The sequence below is a fragment of the Cylas formicarius genome, unplaced genomic scaffold, assembly GCF_029955315.1.
Source record: "Cylas formicarius isolate icCylForm1 unplaced genomic scaffold, icCylForm1.1 PGA_scaffold_10__41_contigs__length_53128322, whole genome shotgun sequence".
Taxonomy (NCBI): domain Eukaryota; kingdom Metazoa; phylum Arthropoda; class Insecta; order Coleoptera; family Brentidae; genus Cylas; species Cylas formicarius.
In genome coordinates this window covers 28,161,006-28,178,328 of record NW_026844214.1, presented here as the reverse complement: position 1 = coordinate 28,178,328, position 17,323 = coordinate 28,161,006, and the positions used below count along the sequence as shown (strand labels likewise).

The 17,323-nt window shown below is 40.8% G+C and overlaps 2 protein-coding genes across 4 annotated transcripts in view; one reads left to right on the top strand and one right to left on the bottom strand.

Annotated features, from left to right (window-relative positions):
- LOC132697543 (high affinity cAMP-specific and IBMX-insensitive 3',5'-cyclic phosphodiesterase 8) overlaps positions 1-17,323 on the top strand; it is a 230,865-nt gene that overhangs the window by 25,013 nt on the left and 188,529 nt on the right. The gene's annotated exons all lie outside the window — the stretch shown is intronic.
- Positions 10,913-12,102, bottom strand: LOC132704040 (uncharacterized). Its single transcript, XM_060673675.1, has 3 exons — positions 12,017-12,102; positions 11,296-11,986; positions 10,913-11,233 (listed from the first exon to the last, which is right to left on the bottom strand). The coding sequence occupies exons 2-3, from the start codon at positions 11,333-11,335 to the stop codon at positions 10,917-10,919; spliced, it is 357 nt and encodes a 118-aa protein (XP_060529658.1). The 5' UTR covers positions 11,336-11,986; positions 12,017-12,102; the 3' UTR covers positions 10,913-10,916.

The following is a 17,323-nucleotide window of genomic DNA, read 5'->3' as shown; positions in this document are numbered from 1 at the left end:
TCCAAAAAAAATCCTGTTATGCCAAGACAGCGCTGTCTCATACCTTAGCGGTTGCCATGGTGCAAATACACGAATTATCAAACTCTTGACTGGAATCTTCGGCACTGCTCTAACACACAATAACGAGTTTTACCACAAACCGAAACTCAATTTTACGTACTCGACGCGCGTTTCGCCAACCAAGTGGGCATCTTAAGAAGATTAAAACTTAATATTCTCCGCGTTATTGTATGTTACACGAATTATGATTTGAACTTCTTGACCATCCGCCTTACTCATCCGATATATTTTGAGAAGAAAAACGGTGGGTACTATAAATAGAAAAATAAAAAAAACGAGAAAAAAAGGTCTTGTAGCATTGTTAGGTCGAAAACTTTTAAGTGACCCTCGTATATCCGGGTTATCATATGTTGATTCATTTTATGGTCCGGCTTTAAAAGGCGAGGGATAGTGACAGACTACGGAAAGTTTAGAACGCTTGCTTCAGATTCTCTTACAATATTTGAAAATATGACAGGATCAACTTATGACGTTATACGCAGACCTAAAGCCTAAATCCTTGAGATATCTTCACATCCTCAATCTTACTTACAAAACATTTAAACCTCATCAGATATCTATTTAGCTCAAAAGCTTGTACCTTCTAGGGAGCTAAACAATAATACACGCTAATCATGCTCCTTTTACGTCGGCATACACAGCATTACTTCAATTATGAGTAGATTTTTAAAATAATTTGTCCTTACTTTACTACAAAAAAGTCGAAAATATGATTGTGATAACGATTTTTTAATTATAATGATATTATTTGCGAAATAACAGCCGGTTTCTCTTGATTGTTTAGAAGCGCCCTTTGGATGATACTTCGCCTATTATCCATTTTTTAAAATTTGTTATAATTCAATTGTTAAACTTCTTGCTTTTTGGATCATAAAGACACAATAAATAAATTAAAGATAGATAAATCTTCATAGCTATTGTTCCTGGGTAATAGTATGGTAATGTGATAGTGGTAGTCTTAACTAAGGCGTTTTACCGTGCTTCTTATGAGTTCATCACCAATTTTATCGTTATGTCGCTTCGAAATCACTTTTCATTAGATGCAAGTCAAATTGTAAAAAATGTGTATGAATGTTTATTAAAAACAGGATTCATTAAACAAGAAACTTTTAAGGAGATCTGTCCATTTACAAAATCGCCAATATGTGGTAAGTGTATTTTGTAATGGAACGCTTAATACCTCTAATGTGTCATTCCGGTTGAGATAATAAACGAGAAAATTCATAAACGAAGACTTTTGAGCCCGATGGTAATGCGACAGTGCAGTAAGGTTTCGGTCTATGTGCGTAGGTATTCTGTAAACTGAATGATCCAATGTGAGGTCTGATTTTAATAAGAATATTTAGGAATGGAAGATTATTATTACTTTCTAATTTAATGGTAAAGCGTATGTTAGGGTGAATAGAGTTTAAATAAATAAGGGAGATTTTTTACCATGAGGCCAAATAACAAACATCTTCATAGTTTTGGTTTTAGATGGAAAAAGTCGAAGGCTTCTACTCAAAAGGTTCCATAAAGCTGCCCTGATATTTGTTCATAAGTTTAACGGTTACACGAAAAATATGCTCCAGACAAGCATTTTTCAATTAATATGGGAAAATTTGATTCCAGATTCTCAGATTTTAATACATCCCAACTAATTTTGATAGTTTCAGGAATGGGGTCTTTAGTAAGGAGGCACTCTACTTCGAAACTAAACGAAACTAGATGAAACTAACGAAACTATTTAAATCTAACGTAATGTTTTTTAATTGTCCAATCAAATTTTCAGTTTTCAGTTTTCCCTGCAAAGCTAGATATTTTGCTAGAGAGTAGGTTGGAGAACCAATAGTGCTAACAAGTGGTAATCCTGGTTTGTGAATCGTAGGGAGTCCATAGAAACGACGGGTAGTTTTCCGATCGCGAGATGTGACAGATTTTTTCACGAATTCTAATAGAAACAAAGATAAAGAGCAGATTTAAGATTGCGTTCGATAGATGACGTCAGATCTTTTTTAAGACGACTACAGGACCCGTTTATAAGGTTATCTGAGTTCTTTTTTATGCCCGGATTACATTTTAGAGATTTTAGAACCATACGTTTAAGCTTTGGAATTGGTTTCAAACCGAATTTCATTAGCTGTTTGAGATGTTAGTTTGTTTATGACAAACTCGATATTTGAAATGATTTCCCCTTGTGGGATGCAAGGACGATGTTGGCAACTCTTTTTTCAGTCTCAGCAATTTGGCGCGCGGTTACATTTGCCAAAGTGTTCAGTGAATGTGAATATGAGCAGACGATAAACGTAGATTTTCTGCTTTGTCGGATGGAGACAAGTTGGAGGTAATTTCAATAAGAGACAGAAGAGTTGATTTGATTTATTTCTTTACGGGTGTAATGAATTCTTTCTCGAAGTAAAGTAAAACTAAATTTACAAAGAATTTTGTAACCAGATGGTGTTTTGATATTAAGAAAATTATAAATTAGGTTTTGACCTCTACAACGTAATAAAGAAATCAGTGTACAGAGCAATATTGTTGACATTGAAATTATTTTATATTAATACTAATTACTGCAGAAATCAAAGTTTCCTTAAATAAAAATTCCACAGAAAAAAAATGAAGTTACAAGAAATATTAGAGAAACTGTGAGAAAAATGAAGCAATTTTAAAACATCATACCACATTACAAACGAATGAATAAAATTAAATATTTAATTATTTAATTGCAGAATCTATAAACTTCCGTTAAAAAAAGCCGTTTCCAAAATATTAACCGCCGGCACACTATTATAACAAACTGCTTATACCTTTGGCCGTAGTATTTCTAGTTAAAGTTAAGTTTAAATTTATCATAATTCTGTTGATATTAGTTTGTTACATTTGTGATACTTTCTTGATTAGTTAGTACGCTTTAATAAATTATGACCCACGCCCCTTTTTTTACCAAATTTTTCTTGTAATTTTAAAACGTGCGGGCTGACGTATTTATTCTGATGGTTTTGAGCGAAACAATTTGGTGGGGTGCCAACTCTTGCGCGGTTTTCCAATTAACATTTGGTACACGCTGACGACAAGCGCGAATTATATTATTTACGGACGTGTATGAATTCATCATTTCAGTCGATAATGACAATATGACGTTAAGATTTTTGATAGAATTCTATACCGCACGTCCTATTTTGCATAATTTTGCATGATGATTTTAAAACTATTGAATTTTGGAACGCCCTTGTGTTACAGTAATTTTTAACGTTTTATTTTTTTTTTAAACTTATTTGCTATAAATAATAGTTTCGTTTTTTTTAACCTAATAAAAAGTAAGTTTTATTACTAATGTTTCTTTATTAAATTGATGCTTTAATGTGATTATACTTTACCGTCACTTAGTTATTGAGGCAGGTATTTTTTTGTTACCAATATGTAAGTGTCAATTGTTTATTGTTGTTAATCATCGCCTCTCATGAAATCGTGTATTTAATTTTAGAAAACCCTAATTTATTCACAACAAAGTGCAGAAAAAGTTGAAAAATGACAAGTTTCATAAAACATGATATTTATAATTTAAAAACTTACCTTAAAAACAAGGGAGATATAAAAATTTTATAACGTAAAATAACATACGTTGACTTAATTTTCTTTCTCAAACTGACTGCTATTTATTTGGTTGTGCCCTAATCTTCTTAAAATGTTTTTAATCATTTGTTTTTTCTTAGGATATTGGTCAAAGAAACTACTGCCCTGATTTCTCCTGTGTCGGATGAAATACCTGCTGGGGAGGTTCTTATGTTAAGCGGAGCTACTAAGGTTTGCTGTTCCTGAAATAAGCATCATCTCAAATATCAAATTCGAAAACCTCCCTGCAGACTTTCTCATTTTAGTCGAAAAATGTGCTATATTTTTATAGAACATTCTGAAAGAGCCAGCCATTAAGAAGTTCCAACTAAAACCAAAACTGTGGAAGAGATATGTAAATGATATTTCCGTTATCTGGACACACTGCAAGGAATCTCTTCAAACATTTCTGAACTATACAAACTCTATACACACAAACATTAATTTCACAATCGAATTAGAAAATAACAACCGTCTTCCCTTTCTAGACATTCCTATTAAAATTATTGTTATGTATATTATATTCTAATTATCAAAAACCAGACTTAACTTGGGTCATTCTGTGTGTAGAAAATTGACTTATAGGCATCGATATTTAAATGCATTCTCGCATTACCCCAATAATATAAACCGTGCCATAGGTTTCTACCTGTCTTCCATTTGGGCAGGTATTTAAAGGCGTCATTTAAGATGTGTGCCAAGCAATTATCAAAAGTCAGCGAGACAGAGTCAACACCCAACGCAGGAGAAATCCAGAAAATGTCTACCTACAAGTTCCACAGGCTGCGGAAGTTTCTTTGAAAAATGAATGCCTTTGAACTTCTCTTGGCTTTCATAAAGAAACTTTTAGTTGAAAGTTCAAATCAAAACTCAACGTACTTGCAATCAAATTCACAATTTGTACGCAAAATCTCAATTACGCTATATTTTCCGAAAAGAAAATTCAATTATTCAAAAAATATACATGGTGCCCCAAATAAAAAATCGCTATAATATTCTGCGTAAAAAGTTGATTTAGAAATGGTTTTATCGAAACACACAATTTTGCATAGCAAAAGAGTGACATAGATTTGTTAAACAAGCACATTTTCCAAAAATACCTTGTCAGTCTGAGATGGTACTAGACACTATAATAATAATAATAATAATAATCATAATAATACTGTTTTGTTTTTAATAGATACACACCCAATTGCAGAAAATGCTTAAAATAAAACAAAGCAAAACAAAGGGGGGTTATGAATAGACGAATTAATTATCCTTTAGACTATATTAAACGATGTACAGCGAGTCAAAGTTAATATCACACAAGTCAGCAATGCGGTGAAAGTTTCGACACATTCGATAAATTGGTGATCTGGCTATCGTATTGATCTTACCCTTAAAATTGTATAAAATGTTATCACTGCTTGAATTATAGAGTGGAATTAAAAAAGGGATTCTCTTCAGCGAGGCCATTAAGAGAATCCATGTCAAACAGGTGTACTAACAAAAGTTGATTAAATGCCCTTGGAGGATAAAATTCATATAACTTAAAAGTGAAAATATTTTAACCGTTTACTCTGGATACTCTCCAAACTAGGAATATCATTTGCTCATTATAAATGTTGTGTAAACAAGTTTGAGCGTAGAGATGTTGAATTAAAAAAAAATGAGGTATCCAATTTCAATGAAATTTTTAGACCTATAGCCTCTATATTCAAGGTCAACGAAAAGTTTCTTGCTGTCGAAATACGATTGTATTAAAATTACTTAATCACTCGAACGTTCAACGTTCAACGTTCTTCAACTTATGCAGTAATATTTGGTCAATTTGGTCAAACGCTTTGTGAATATCAGTGTATACCACATCGACCTGTCGGTTTTGGTCCAAAATTTCTAAGATATACTGAGTAATATAGGCAAGGTTAGTAGTGGTGAATCTCTTCTCAGATCTGTAGTTTTTTTTGTAACTAAAATATCTATATTCGATATGGAGGATAACCCTATAGGGTGGCCCGTTTATCTTGGGAAACTGACTTATCTCAGAAACTAGAGGCGATGGAGCCAAAAGTTAAATACGAAAGTTCTTCAATTTATGTTAATGTTGTATATACAGGGTGCTTCATTTTTCGTGGGGGAGTATCAACTTTCTTATTTTAAATAGACCCAAGTGTTCTAAATAAATAAGAACTAAAATTTCAGATTTTCACGAAATTATATATTATGACATGACTATTGTTTCGACAACACCGTGTCTTTATCAAACAAACCGTCGGTTTCGTCCCGTTGCTGCTAGATGTCGCGCGCGCGCGCTCTCTCGACATTATTCCTATCAGCGGCTGCGTCACCGCGAGGCGCCCCCCACGTGTCCAAGTTTAATTAAAGAAAACTATATATACCATATCAAATATTTATCGAGGAGGGTCTTCTTCTTCTTCTTTTTGCGTCCAGTTAGTCGAACATCCCGGTGTTCCTGTTGATGACGTTCTTGTTCCCGCCAAAAAAAAAATCTTTAAACGAAACCAGAATCTAACTTTTCGATGAGGGGGAGTGCGGCATTACTTCAACCACCTCCACCCCCCTGTATATATATATAGACACTCCGTAATTTTATTTTGTCAGTATGTTATACTTTGCGTCCGGAAGCGGCCTCGTTAACACGCTGATAAATAAGTTACCTTTCGAACTACACCTTCCCGGTTATCAATTTTGTGGACCGGGGACGAAATTGAAAAAACGGCTTAGTCGCGGCGATAGCGGCGTGAATCCTTTGGACGCGGCGTGTAGGGAACACGATATTGCTTATTCGCAACACCAATCGCTCGAGGAGCGCCACAAAGCGGATAAAGAGTTGGAAAAGCGTGCGTGGGAGCGAGTAAAAGCGAAAGACGCGAAGTTTGGTGAAAAAGCGGGAGCGTTCCTTGTCACTGCCACAGTTAAGGCCAAACGCAAGCTCGGTATGGGCCAACCAAAGCAGCGGAAGCAGCAGCAGCAGCAGAAACGTCGTCGCTCGGGGCTAAAAAAAAAGAAGGCGGGTGGTCGCAAGAAAATTAAAGTATCCCGCAAGCAGCGTAGCCCCGTTTCCTTTCGACAGGGGATCGTTAAAAAAATTCGCAACGCATTGAAGAAAAAACAATTGTTGCACCACGATAATTCGACAACTTTAAAGCGCGGTGCGTCGGAGGCGCTTCGGGCGGGCAGAGACGCCGTCAAAAAGGCGGGCGGGCGTAAAAAAATTAAGGTGCCCCGCATTATACCGTTCGAATCGAAGAAGAAGAAGGGGGGAATTTTACCCCTTTTACCGTTATTGGGTGCCCTGGGGGCTTTGGGTTCGCTCTCGGGCGGTGCCGCTGCCATTGCCAAAACAGTCATCGATGTGCAAAACGCACGAAAGAAACTAGAGGAGGACATTCGACACGACCGCGCAATGGAAGAGATCGGGAAGACCGGTTCGGGGTTATTTTTGAAAAAGAGTCCGAGCGGCGGATTCGGTCTCTACCTGAAGAAGCAAAAAAACTTCCTATAAAGCTGCCCAGAAGAGCCCTATACGATATCGATTTAGTGGCGGCGGCACGCAAGTTAAAAATACCTTATTTTAGGGGTGTCTTTATGCGAGACACCTTACCCGAACGAATCAGATCGAAAGAGTGTGGTATAGTTAATTTGGACTTGAGTCGAAATCGAGGAACTCACTGGGTAGCCTACAAGAAAATGGGGACGGATGTCGACTATTTCGACAGTTTCGGTAACCTAAAACCGCCCGTCGAATTGGTTAAATACTTCGGCGGTAATGGCGTCAACATCTACTACAATCACGACCGATATCAAAAATTTATACAGTACAATTGCGGCCATTTATGCTTGCAATTTCTCTATAAAAGCGAGGGAGCGCGCGCCTCCCCCCAAAAGAGAACATGTCCGTCATCTTTACGTTGAAGGGACACAGTTCGGTTTTGTCCATCGACTTTGTCAAAACGCTGCATTTGGACGAAGGCGTAGAGTACGGTTTGGCTCTGATCGGATTCCACTCGTACAATAACATCCCCAACATTGAGAACGGCTCGAATAAGTTGTATTATTTCGACGAGGACAACCACGAGAACGTAATAAACATTCCGACCGGGTCGTACGAAATTAGTGACATTGAAAACTACATTAACGAGCATCTACCGAAAAAACATCCGGTCGACAAGAATGCAAAGTTAAAAGAAGAGATCTCGATCAAGCCCAACAACAATACGATAAAATGTGAAATCTATAGCGACACGTACGGGATAAACTTTAAAGATCACGACGACAGTATCGAAAAACTGTTGGGTTTTTCGCGGAAAATTCTGGAACCCCGCAGCGTGCACTGTTCCGATTTGCCTGTGGACATAATAAAAGTGAGAACCATACATATAGATAGCAACATAACGTCCGGAGCGTTCTACAACGACAGACCTTCGCACACAATTTACGAGTTTGCCTTGTCCGTGGATCCGGGGTACGCGATCGACGAAACCCCGAAATACCTAACTTACTTGCCGGTAAACAAGCGAGAAATCTACAACATTACGCTACACGTTCTGGATCAAAATTTCGAGCCGGTCAATTTCCGAGGCGAGGAAATCATCGTCAGATTGGAGTTGAAAAAGCTATCATAAATGTTGATTTTTAACGAGGCCGTCGAATATAAAGGTCCTAACAAACCGTCGGTAGAGTCAGTCACGAGACCGAGGGGTACCTGTAAAGGACGCCTTACACCGACGAACAAGCAATTTCTTCGTTCGCTGGGCTACGATGTTATCCAATCAAATTTTCGACATACACAGAAAACCAAAATATGACGAGTCGATTCAGCGCGTGGAAAGTCGCACCTATCACCCGTTTGTAAAATCATTTCTCAACAATGACACAATCGAGATAACGATCAATCAAGGAGACGCGTGGTTGCTTATGCACGACGCCGCCATTTGTGTTAAAGGAACGCTAAAAAGGCTCACCGGGACCGACGATTTGGAGTTTGTAAACAATGCCGGAGCATTTTTTTTCGAAACTGTGACTTACGAGCTGAACGGAAAGGAAGTGGACAGCGTGCGCGATCCCGGTATAGTCAGTACGCTCCGCGGCTATCTATGTTACGACGAGAAGGATTCGAAGCATTTAGACGTCGCCGGCTGGAATTTCCCGCAACGAGCTATTCTCGACAAGGACGGATCTTTCAGCATGCGGATCCCATTGCGTCATTTTTTGAACATTTTCAACGATTATAATATGATAACGTGCGGAAAACAAACCGTAAGATTGGTACGGGCGAGACACGACAAAAATTGTATGGTTATTACTCCGAAGCCCGGCACCGCCGCCATTATTTCCAGCGAGGCGACCACGGCGGAATTAAAAATTGATAGCGTCGATCTCAGGGTCAAACATATATTTCCAAATGACGAAATCAAATTGCAATTGTTGCAATCGATTCGAGCGGATCAACCCATTCTGATACCGTACCGAAGATGGGAACTGCACGAACATCCAGCCCTGACCGCGGGCGCTGTCAAAGAAATTTGGTCAGTAAAAACGTGCGCGGCGGTTGAGAGTCCCCGCTATGTGATCGTCGCGTTTCAAACAAATCGTAAAGATAATGAAAATAAAGACGCCACTTATTTCGATCACATCGATATAACGGATATACGACTAACGCTAAACGGAGAATATTACCCTCACGAACGCTCGCGCCTCGACTTTGACAAGAACGATTTTGTGGAGGCGCATCACAATTACACGGATTTCTATCCTAGTTATAAGGGATGCGAGGAGAGACGCGCCCTGCTCAACTACGAAACGTTCAAAAGTCGAGCCGTATTCGTCATCGATTGTTCTAGAAGAAACGACAGTCTGAAATCCAGCACGGTCGACGTTAAGTTAGATATCGAGGCTAAAAACGGATTTCCTGCAAATACGCGCGCCTATTGCGTCATCATTCACGATTGCATCGTGGAACACCGGCCGCTTAGCGAAATTGTCCGAACGTTGTCGTAATAATAAATACGAGGCAAATTTGATCGAGCGGCGCCAGTTCGTGGTACGAAGTTTGTGAAGTCAAAACATTTTGTGGTAAACATGCGGTTCGTGGTGGTCGACATGCAGGGATTCCAGCTGCAAGACGGCGGCGAGGGCTTCGTCGTCAAGGAGTTGGCGGCATGTAATGGCAGTCAAAGCTGCCATTTCATTTTCAAGCCGCCAAAGGAATATGGGCGGCTGTCCTCCGCCGACAAGCGGGGGGTGCAGTGGTTGGAGGATCGCCTCCATGGATTGATATACAGCGGGGGATTTGTCGACTATGCGAGGGTGGACGACGTGATAAATCATATTAGCGCACAGGCCGACGTCATTTACGTGAGGGGACAGGTAAAGGCGGACTTTCTGGCCAAGAGGCTTTAGTCGTCGGCGTGGAAGCCCACCATCATTAACGTGGAACAGTTTGACGACGGCGAGCCACGACGACGAGACGGCCACGCCGCAACTGTACCTCCGCCGCCGCCGCCGCCAAAGTTTGAGAAAAAACAGAGACCGAACTGTATGTTTCACAAGGGCGGAGGACGACGGATGTGCGCCCTAAATAATATTTTCGAATTATATTCATGGGTATACGCCAGTATACCCATTATTGTATAAAAAAAATTAAATAAAATTTTTTTCAAAAAAAACTTTGTCGTTTTATTTTGATCTGCGCAACATGTATTATTAAAAAAAAACACGTAAATATGAATAAAAAAAAAATCATCTCCCACGTCCCCTCTATAAAAACGCTAGTTATGATCTGCGTAGCAACATGTATTATTAAAAAAAACACGTAAATATGAATAAAAAAAAATCATCTCCCACGCCCCCTCTATAAAAACGCTAGTTATGATCCGCGTATATTTAGTACTGCAGTTACTTTGTTCGAGAGCGGGGGGAGACTTAAATTTACTTTTTTTTTCCGATATTTTTTGATTAAAAAAAGTGTATCCATTTTCGATAGGCATTTTTTTTTTTTTTTTTTTAATTAACTTACCAACTTCGTTAATTTTGACTAGCATTTTGTCACTCAACTCGCCCGATTTGTGCGGTGACTCCCCCTAGGTTAAAGTTATAGATTTTTTTTTTTTTTTTTTTACAGATAACTATTCTAATAATTCCCGACGAATTTTATGATTAACGAGGATTGGATCTGTGTGAAATGCAAAACATTTTTTTCTATACTATGTTTTTTTATTTTTTAAAAAATCTAAATATGAACTACAACTGTTGGTATCCTAATCATCATCTGCTGTTGTTGTGACTGGTCCCGTCCAATCTGTTGTCGTTTTGTTGGTATCCCAATCATCATCTGCTGTTGTTGTTGTGACTGGTCCCGCCGTCCAATTCTGTTGCTGTTTTTTTTGTTGCCTTTGAGTTTGCAAGGCGTACCACTGCCGGTCCTCTTCAATTTTTTTATTCAATCTTGCTACCTGTTGATTTAGTTGCTCCTCCTTCCACGCCGGCCACTCTTGTGGGTGTTTCTTCCATACGTGATTTGTGAGGCGCCGCTTAAGCAACAGGTGTGATTTATCGATAGGACAGAGAGTTAAATCTTTTGAAAAGAAGAAAAAAAATTAAAAAAATTAAAAAAAAAAAAATTCTTCAAAAACTTACCAGCAGCGGAGTAGCAGCAATAAGGACCTTCTTTATTCATTGTCAAGTGTTTTCGGAGCACGAGTACACACACACACACACACACGATGTATCGCCACGAATAGCGCCGCTCGATCAAATTTGCCTCGTATTTATTACGACAACGTTCGGACAACTTCGCTAAGCGGCCGGTGTTCCACGATGCAATCGCATGACGCAATAGGCACGCGTAATTGCAGGAAATATGTGGCACAAATTACGAGTACAACGAATTTTTTAAATAAATAGATCAACGCAGGACCCGTGGATTTCAGTCTATTAGGCATTAGCGAGAAATTTTTTAAATAAATTGATCAACGCAGGGCCCGTGGATTTCAGTCTATTAGGCATCAATTGTCCACGCGAGAGCGTGTTTCAACAGATTAAAAATTTGTTAATGAAACTGACGACTAGGCGGTGACCACGATGGATAAAATACTGTTGAGCCATCCAACGAACTTGAACAGCGAAGACCTGAAAGTGCTGCCGGCACAATACCTCATAGAACGGGTGAGACCCTACGAATTGTTGAATATGTGGCACAAATTACCGGGAAAACATCAATGTAATTTTGAACTACAAACTCATCTGCCGTGTTTTGTGCATTACAACCGGCCTGACAGCAGAACCCATATCGACGGACCGGCTCCCTCGCAAAATCGGTGTTTTCATTCTTTGAGCGCTATAAAAAAGCGCTGACGACGTGGTGATCAGTGTCATTCGAGAACGCGATGGCTACGCTAAACGCCAAGTTTATTTTGTTGTCCACATTAGTGCAAAATATGTTTTATATTCACAAACCCAGCGGGGTAATTGAAGCATATGTGTGTTTCAAAAACGTCGATAATCGTAATTTTTCCTGTTCATGGCCGGACACCTGGACGCCGATGCATCTGGCGGCGACGGACGGCAACCTGTTTGAGACTAAACTGCCAATGAGTGCGGTGCACCAAAATTATAAAGTTCGTTTGGTTTTCTCCGATCGCAGTTACGGAGATCAGGGAGAATGGCAAAGCATTGTAAGCAGTAGCAGCAGCAGCAGCAGCAGTAGCAATGACTCTTTAAACAAAAACAACTCCAGAAGCCTCCAAGACAGTGGTGACGACGACGACGACGACAAGCACTTTTCCCCGAATCAAAAACAAACTATTTTCATTTTGTTATACCTGATCGCGTCCAGTTCGCTACTTTTGTTATCAAAGTGTTTGGTCAAGATAACTAAAACTCAATGTGCAGTCCAATTTCGACGATAGGAGGGGGATGAAATGTATAAATACTCTGTAGGAGTTATAAAAACAATGTAAGTTTTGTGTGTGTGTTAGTTGACTGAACAACAAGAACAACAACGATGGGTGGTGATTGGGATGCAACATTTAATAATCACAGAAGAATTACGCCTACGCGTATTCCGGATACTACAGTAACGATCGATGAACATATATATGTCGAGATGGATTGCGCCCAAGTACGCCTGTATGTTAATGGCCAGCAGCGACTAGACTTTACCCACGAGGCATTTTTGGAGTTTTTATATTTTATTGACGAGGAAATTGGAAATCTAAAATGGAACGACGTCATCTTCCCCCTAGGAGATTGCATGCAAGCGACTTATTGGCACGAAGAAGAACGGTGTGACTTAACGCTGAAAAAATTCAATCCGTTAATCGAAATATACCTTGAGCGCGAGGAAATAGAAAAACTCGTGTCTCATAAAATGAACTTGTTCAATGCTTTAGAGTCTTTCCACTATATACGTCTCGGTCAATAAAATATACATATTCTACTTATTGTTTTTTTTAATTTCTAATCAGTTTCTGACGGAAACACGCGCGCGCGCGGATGTACGCATCCGGCCACGTTATGTGTGGAAAATTAAAAATAAAATGCAATTTCCGGCAGCGAAGGAAACACATGCGGCAATAATATCAACGTTTCGTATTTCCTGTGTCGCAGGATGTGTGGATTACTAATCGGACCGAGTGGCTCATTAATTTGTTTTAAGCATTTTTTGCATTTTTTGGCATCGTCACCCGCTGCCCCGCGGCGGACGATGATGTCACCCAGCCGACGAGTTTCAACTATTTCTGCGAATAAGCAATGTCGTGGGCCTTACACGCCGCGTCCAAAAGATTCACGAAATATGTTGTATATATAAAAGGGGGTGGTCGAATAAGGGTTGTAGTCATGCGGGTGGTGCAACAGAAACTCGCACTCCCCATCGAAAATTTAGATTTTGTTTGCGGCGAGGGCGGGAACAATAAAAGCAAACACGGAAAACTGTTACCCAACTCGTTTAGGGCGGTGTTTTGTGGACCGAGCGGGTGCGGTAAAACTAACGCCATGTTGACGCTACTCTTCAGCCCCAATGGAGCGCGTTTCGAGAACGTTTACGTCTACTCAAAGTCGCTGTATCAACCCAAATACCAACTACTGTCTCGCGTAATGAAGCAAACCAAAGGACTTGGATACTTTCCTTACAGGGATAGCGACGAGATAATCGACCCCAGTGAAGCGAAAGAGAATTCCGTGTTCATTTTCGACGACGTGTCATGTGACAAACAAAATAAAATTCGCGAATATTTCTCAATGTGTCGACACAAGTCCATCGACGCGGCCTATCTCTGCCAGACGTACTCCAAAATACCCAAGCAACTGATAAGGGACAATTGCAACATTATAGTACTGTTTAAACAGGATGACGTGAATTTACACCACGTTTACGACGAGCACGTCTCCCCCGACGTTTCGTACGACGCGTTCAAAAATATCTGTTAAGCCTGTTGGCAGGACAAGTACGGAAGCCTCGTAATTGTCAAAGATTTTGAATTGAAAAACGGCCGTTACCGCAAGGGTTTTGATAAGTATATAAAAGTGGATGACAAGTGATCGTCGGAAACACACAGTGTCATGAAGGCGGCGCCCGTTGACATCGCCGACGCGGCGCTTAAACGGAAAGTAAACGACCTGTCCAAGTCAATTAGGAAAAAGTACTTGGCTCTAAAGTTGGGCAAGAGCGAGGAGGACGCGTCCATTCGGAAACTTTTTAAACCCGTCAGCGAGCCGCTCGAGCGTATTGCGAAAATAAAACCCCTCCAACCGGCGTTGTTAAAAGCAAAAAGCGAACATACCGGCCTCAAGCAAGAACCGAAAGCGGAAATCAAAAAGAACGACAACGTGTCGTTTTTGCCGTTGGAGGAGATTCGGGAAACGGCGACATCCTCGGCTGCCGATCGTAGTGTAGAGATGCAAGATATTCAGCAGGAGGAAGGGGAGGAGGATGAAGTGTTTGATACCTCGAATGTGGCTAACGAGTCCTTTCGATCATATCTGGATCAATATCCCGAGATTTCCCATCCTTATATTCAAAATTTATGGGCGAAATCGGCCGACACGGACATCGTTTATGGTCCCGTTTATGACTCGATCTCTTCGAAATGGGTTCTCGGCAATAAGTGGATGGATTTTCATCGAAGATCCGGCGACATTATTGTGGACGGCACGCGTTACCCCGGCACTCTCGGCCTATATAATTTGGTGTTTTTGAAAAACCCCCAGACATACACCGAAAACGATTTGGCAGAATATAAAAAAATTATGGATGTCACGGGGGTACATAGGGACTCGCGCGGGCGTCTAAAAGGCGCGTCGACGGTACCCAAGTACGTTCAGGTCATTCGACCGTTAGTAAAACCGCGTCCTTATTCGTACAGTGGACAAGGTTATAGTATGCGTTATAATAACGCGCCTATGGAATACGTGTACTGGGACGACGTCAACGAACTCGTTGAGCGCCTAAAATTACTGGTCGCGTCGAAACACGCAGGGAACACGTCTGCGGACAACGAAATTCTCTCTATCGTCGAAGAGTTAAAAGAAGCCGGTATAATACGTTAGTTTAATAATGAGTCTGGACAAGTTTGGACGATCCAGCGGTGTCCGCTCCAAGCGAACTACCGTGATAAAGAGCTCCGCCTTCGATTATACCGCGGAGGGAAACGTCGATATGAACCATTTAAGAATTTGCAATGTCCAAATGCCTAGTGAAAACTACGACGCGGCCACCAAAAAGTACGTGGACGATGAAGTGGACGAGGCGCTTACGAAAAGACTACGATCCAAGGACGTCATCGCACCACCGCTGCTAGCCCCAGAAGAACAAGCGTTCGAAAAACACGCTTTAGCGGTGGAGCGACTCTCGCGGCAAAACAGGGACATTACCCTGACGTTGGAAACAAACAAGAGTAGATTCGCACGTTTAGAGCAACAAGTCGGAACGTTTCGAGGTGAATTTCTAAAGTTTCGCCGCGACCTTGATCGCAAACTAGGCGAGATATGCACAAAGCAAGAGTTGGAAAATCACGCGTTAGTGACGGAACGGAGATTCGACGAGATTGTTCCCGAGGTGAATCGACTCTCCCGGGAAAATAAAGATATAACGAGGGCGTTGGAATTAAAGATTCTCAATCACCCGCCGCAGCAACAGTCGTATCGGCCCAAAAAAAGAGCAGCGGACCAAATTGACGAATGAGTAGTAAAGAAAAGATACAACTCGTGCGGGAACTGCACAGGCCGGCACGTAGAAATTATGCGCGTCGCAGAACTATAATACGAGGGTTGGATGATTTGTGGCAGGCCGATTTGGCCCAGCTCGATCGATATGCGAAACAAAATTAAAACTTTAAATTTATACTGGTTGTTATCGATTGTTTTTCAAAATACGTGTGGTGCGAACCGTTAAAAATAAAAACGGGTAGTGATGTGACCAAGGCCTTCGCCAAAATTCTAAAAGAGGCACGGGATCGACACCCAAAAAACCTGCAAACGGATCTGGGCAAGGAATTTTATAATGGCAATTTTGAGAAGCTCATGACCAAGCACGAAATAAATCATTATAGTACGTACAGTAAGAAAAAGGCCGCGATAGTCCAACGGGTAATAAGGACGCTCAAAGAAAAATTGCATCGGTATTTCTCGTTAAACGGAACGTACCGCTGGACAGACGTGCTGCCCTCTGTCGTTCAACAATACAACAACAAGAAACACAGAACGACGGGAATGAAACCTAATGCGGTGAATAAAAGTAACGCCGATTCACTTTTGAAGAGCGCTTTCAGTCACCTGAAAATATTCGGAGCTAGGAAATTGAAAGTGGGTGACGTGGTTAGAATTAGTAAAGCCAAACACGTGTTTAACAAAGGATACACGCCGAATTGGACCACCGAACTATTTAAAGTGGTCAAAGTGCAGATCACGAACCCGGTGACGTATCTTCTCGAAGATATGAACGGTAAACCTATAATGGGAGGATTTTACGAAGAAGAATTGCAAAAAACGGCCAATCCTGACGTCTATCTCGTTGAAAAGGTTCTGCGCAGGCGCGGTAAAAAAGTTTTGGTACGCTGGTTGGGATTGGACAAGTCGCACGATTCGTGGATTGACGACGCGAATGTATTATAAGTCTCAGTGTCGATGTAACAGTTGTGTCGGGGCGCGCATCATAGAGCAGCAGCAAATATCGCTCCCCCCCGAAGAGTTGTACGAATTTTTAACGAGCTACGACATACATTATACGCCGCCGCCGCCGCCACCACCACCACCGGAAGTGCAACAACAACAACAACAAGTAAGAAAACCGTCAAAACGGCGTCGTAGTACGACGACGCCCCCAAAGTCTCACAAAAAAAAAAGAAAAAGGGAAGAAACGGTTCAGCAGCAGCAGCAGCATACCGGCTCATCCTCCTCCTCCTCCGGTTGGTTCGATACGTTTATCGACGACGAAGAAAGAAGGGTGGTATGCGAAGCGTTCCAGTTGAAAATGTTTTTAGAGTCGCAGCTGGTGCGAAACGAGGACCGGATCAAAGAGACTGAAACTAAAATTGCCCTGCTGCAGAGCGAGTTACAAGTGGCGCGCCTTCACTCCGACGAATGCAGAAAAAAACTTAAACATTTTGCAAATTTAGCGTCCTCTCTGCCCGCATCAATCCCATAGTTTTTTTTTTATTTTAAAAAT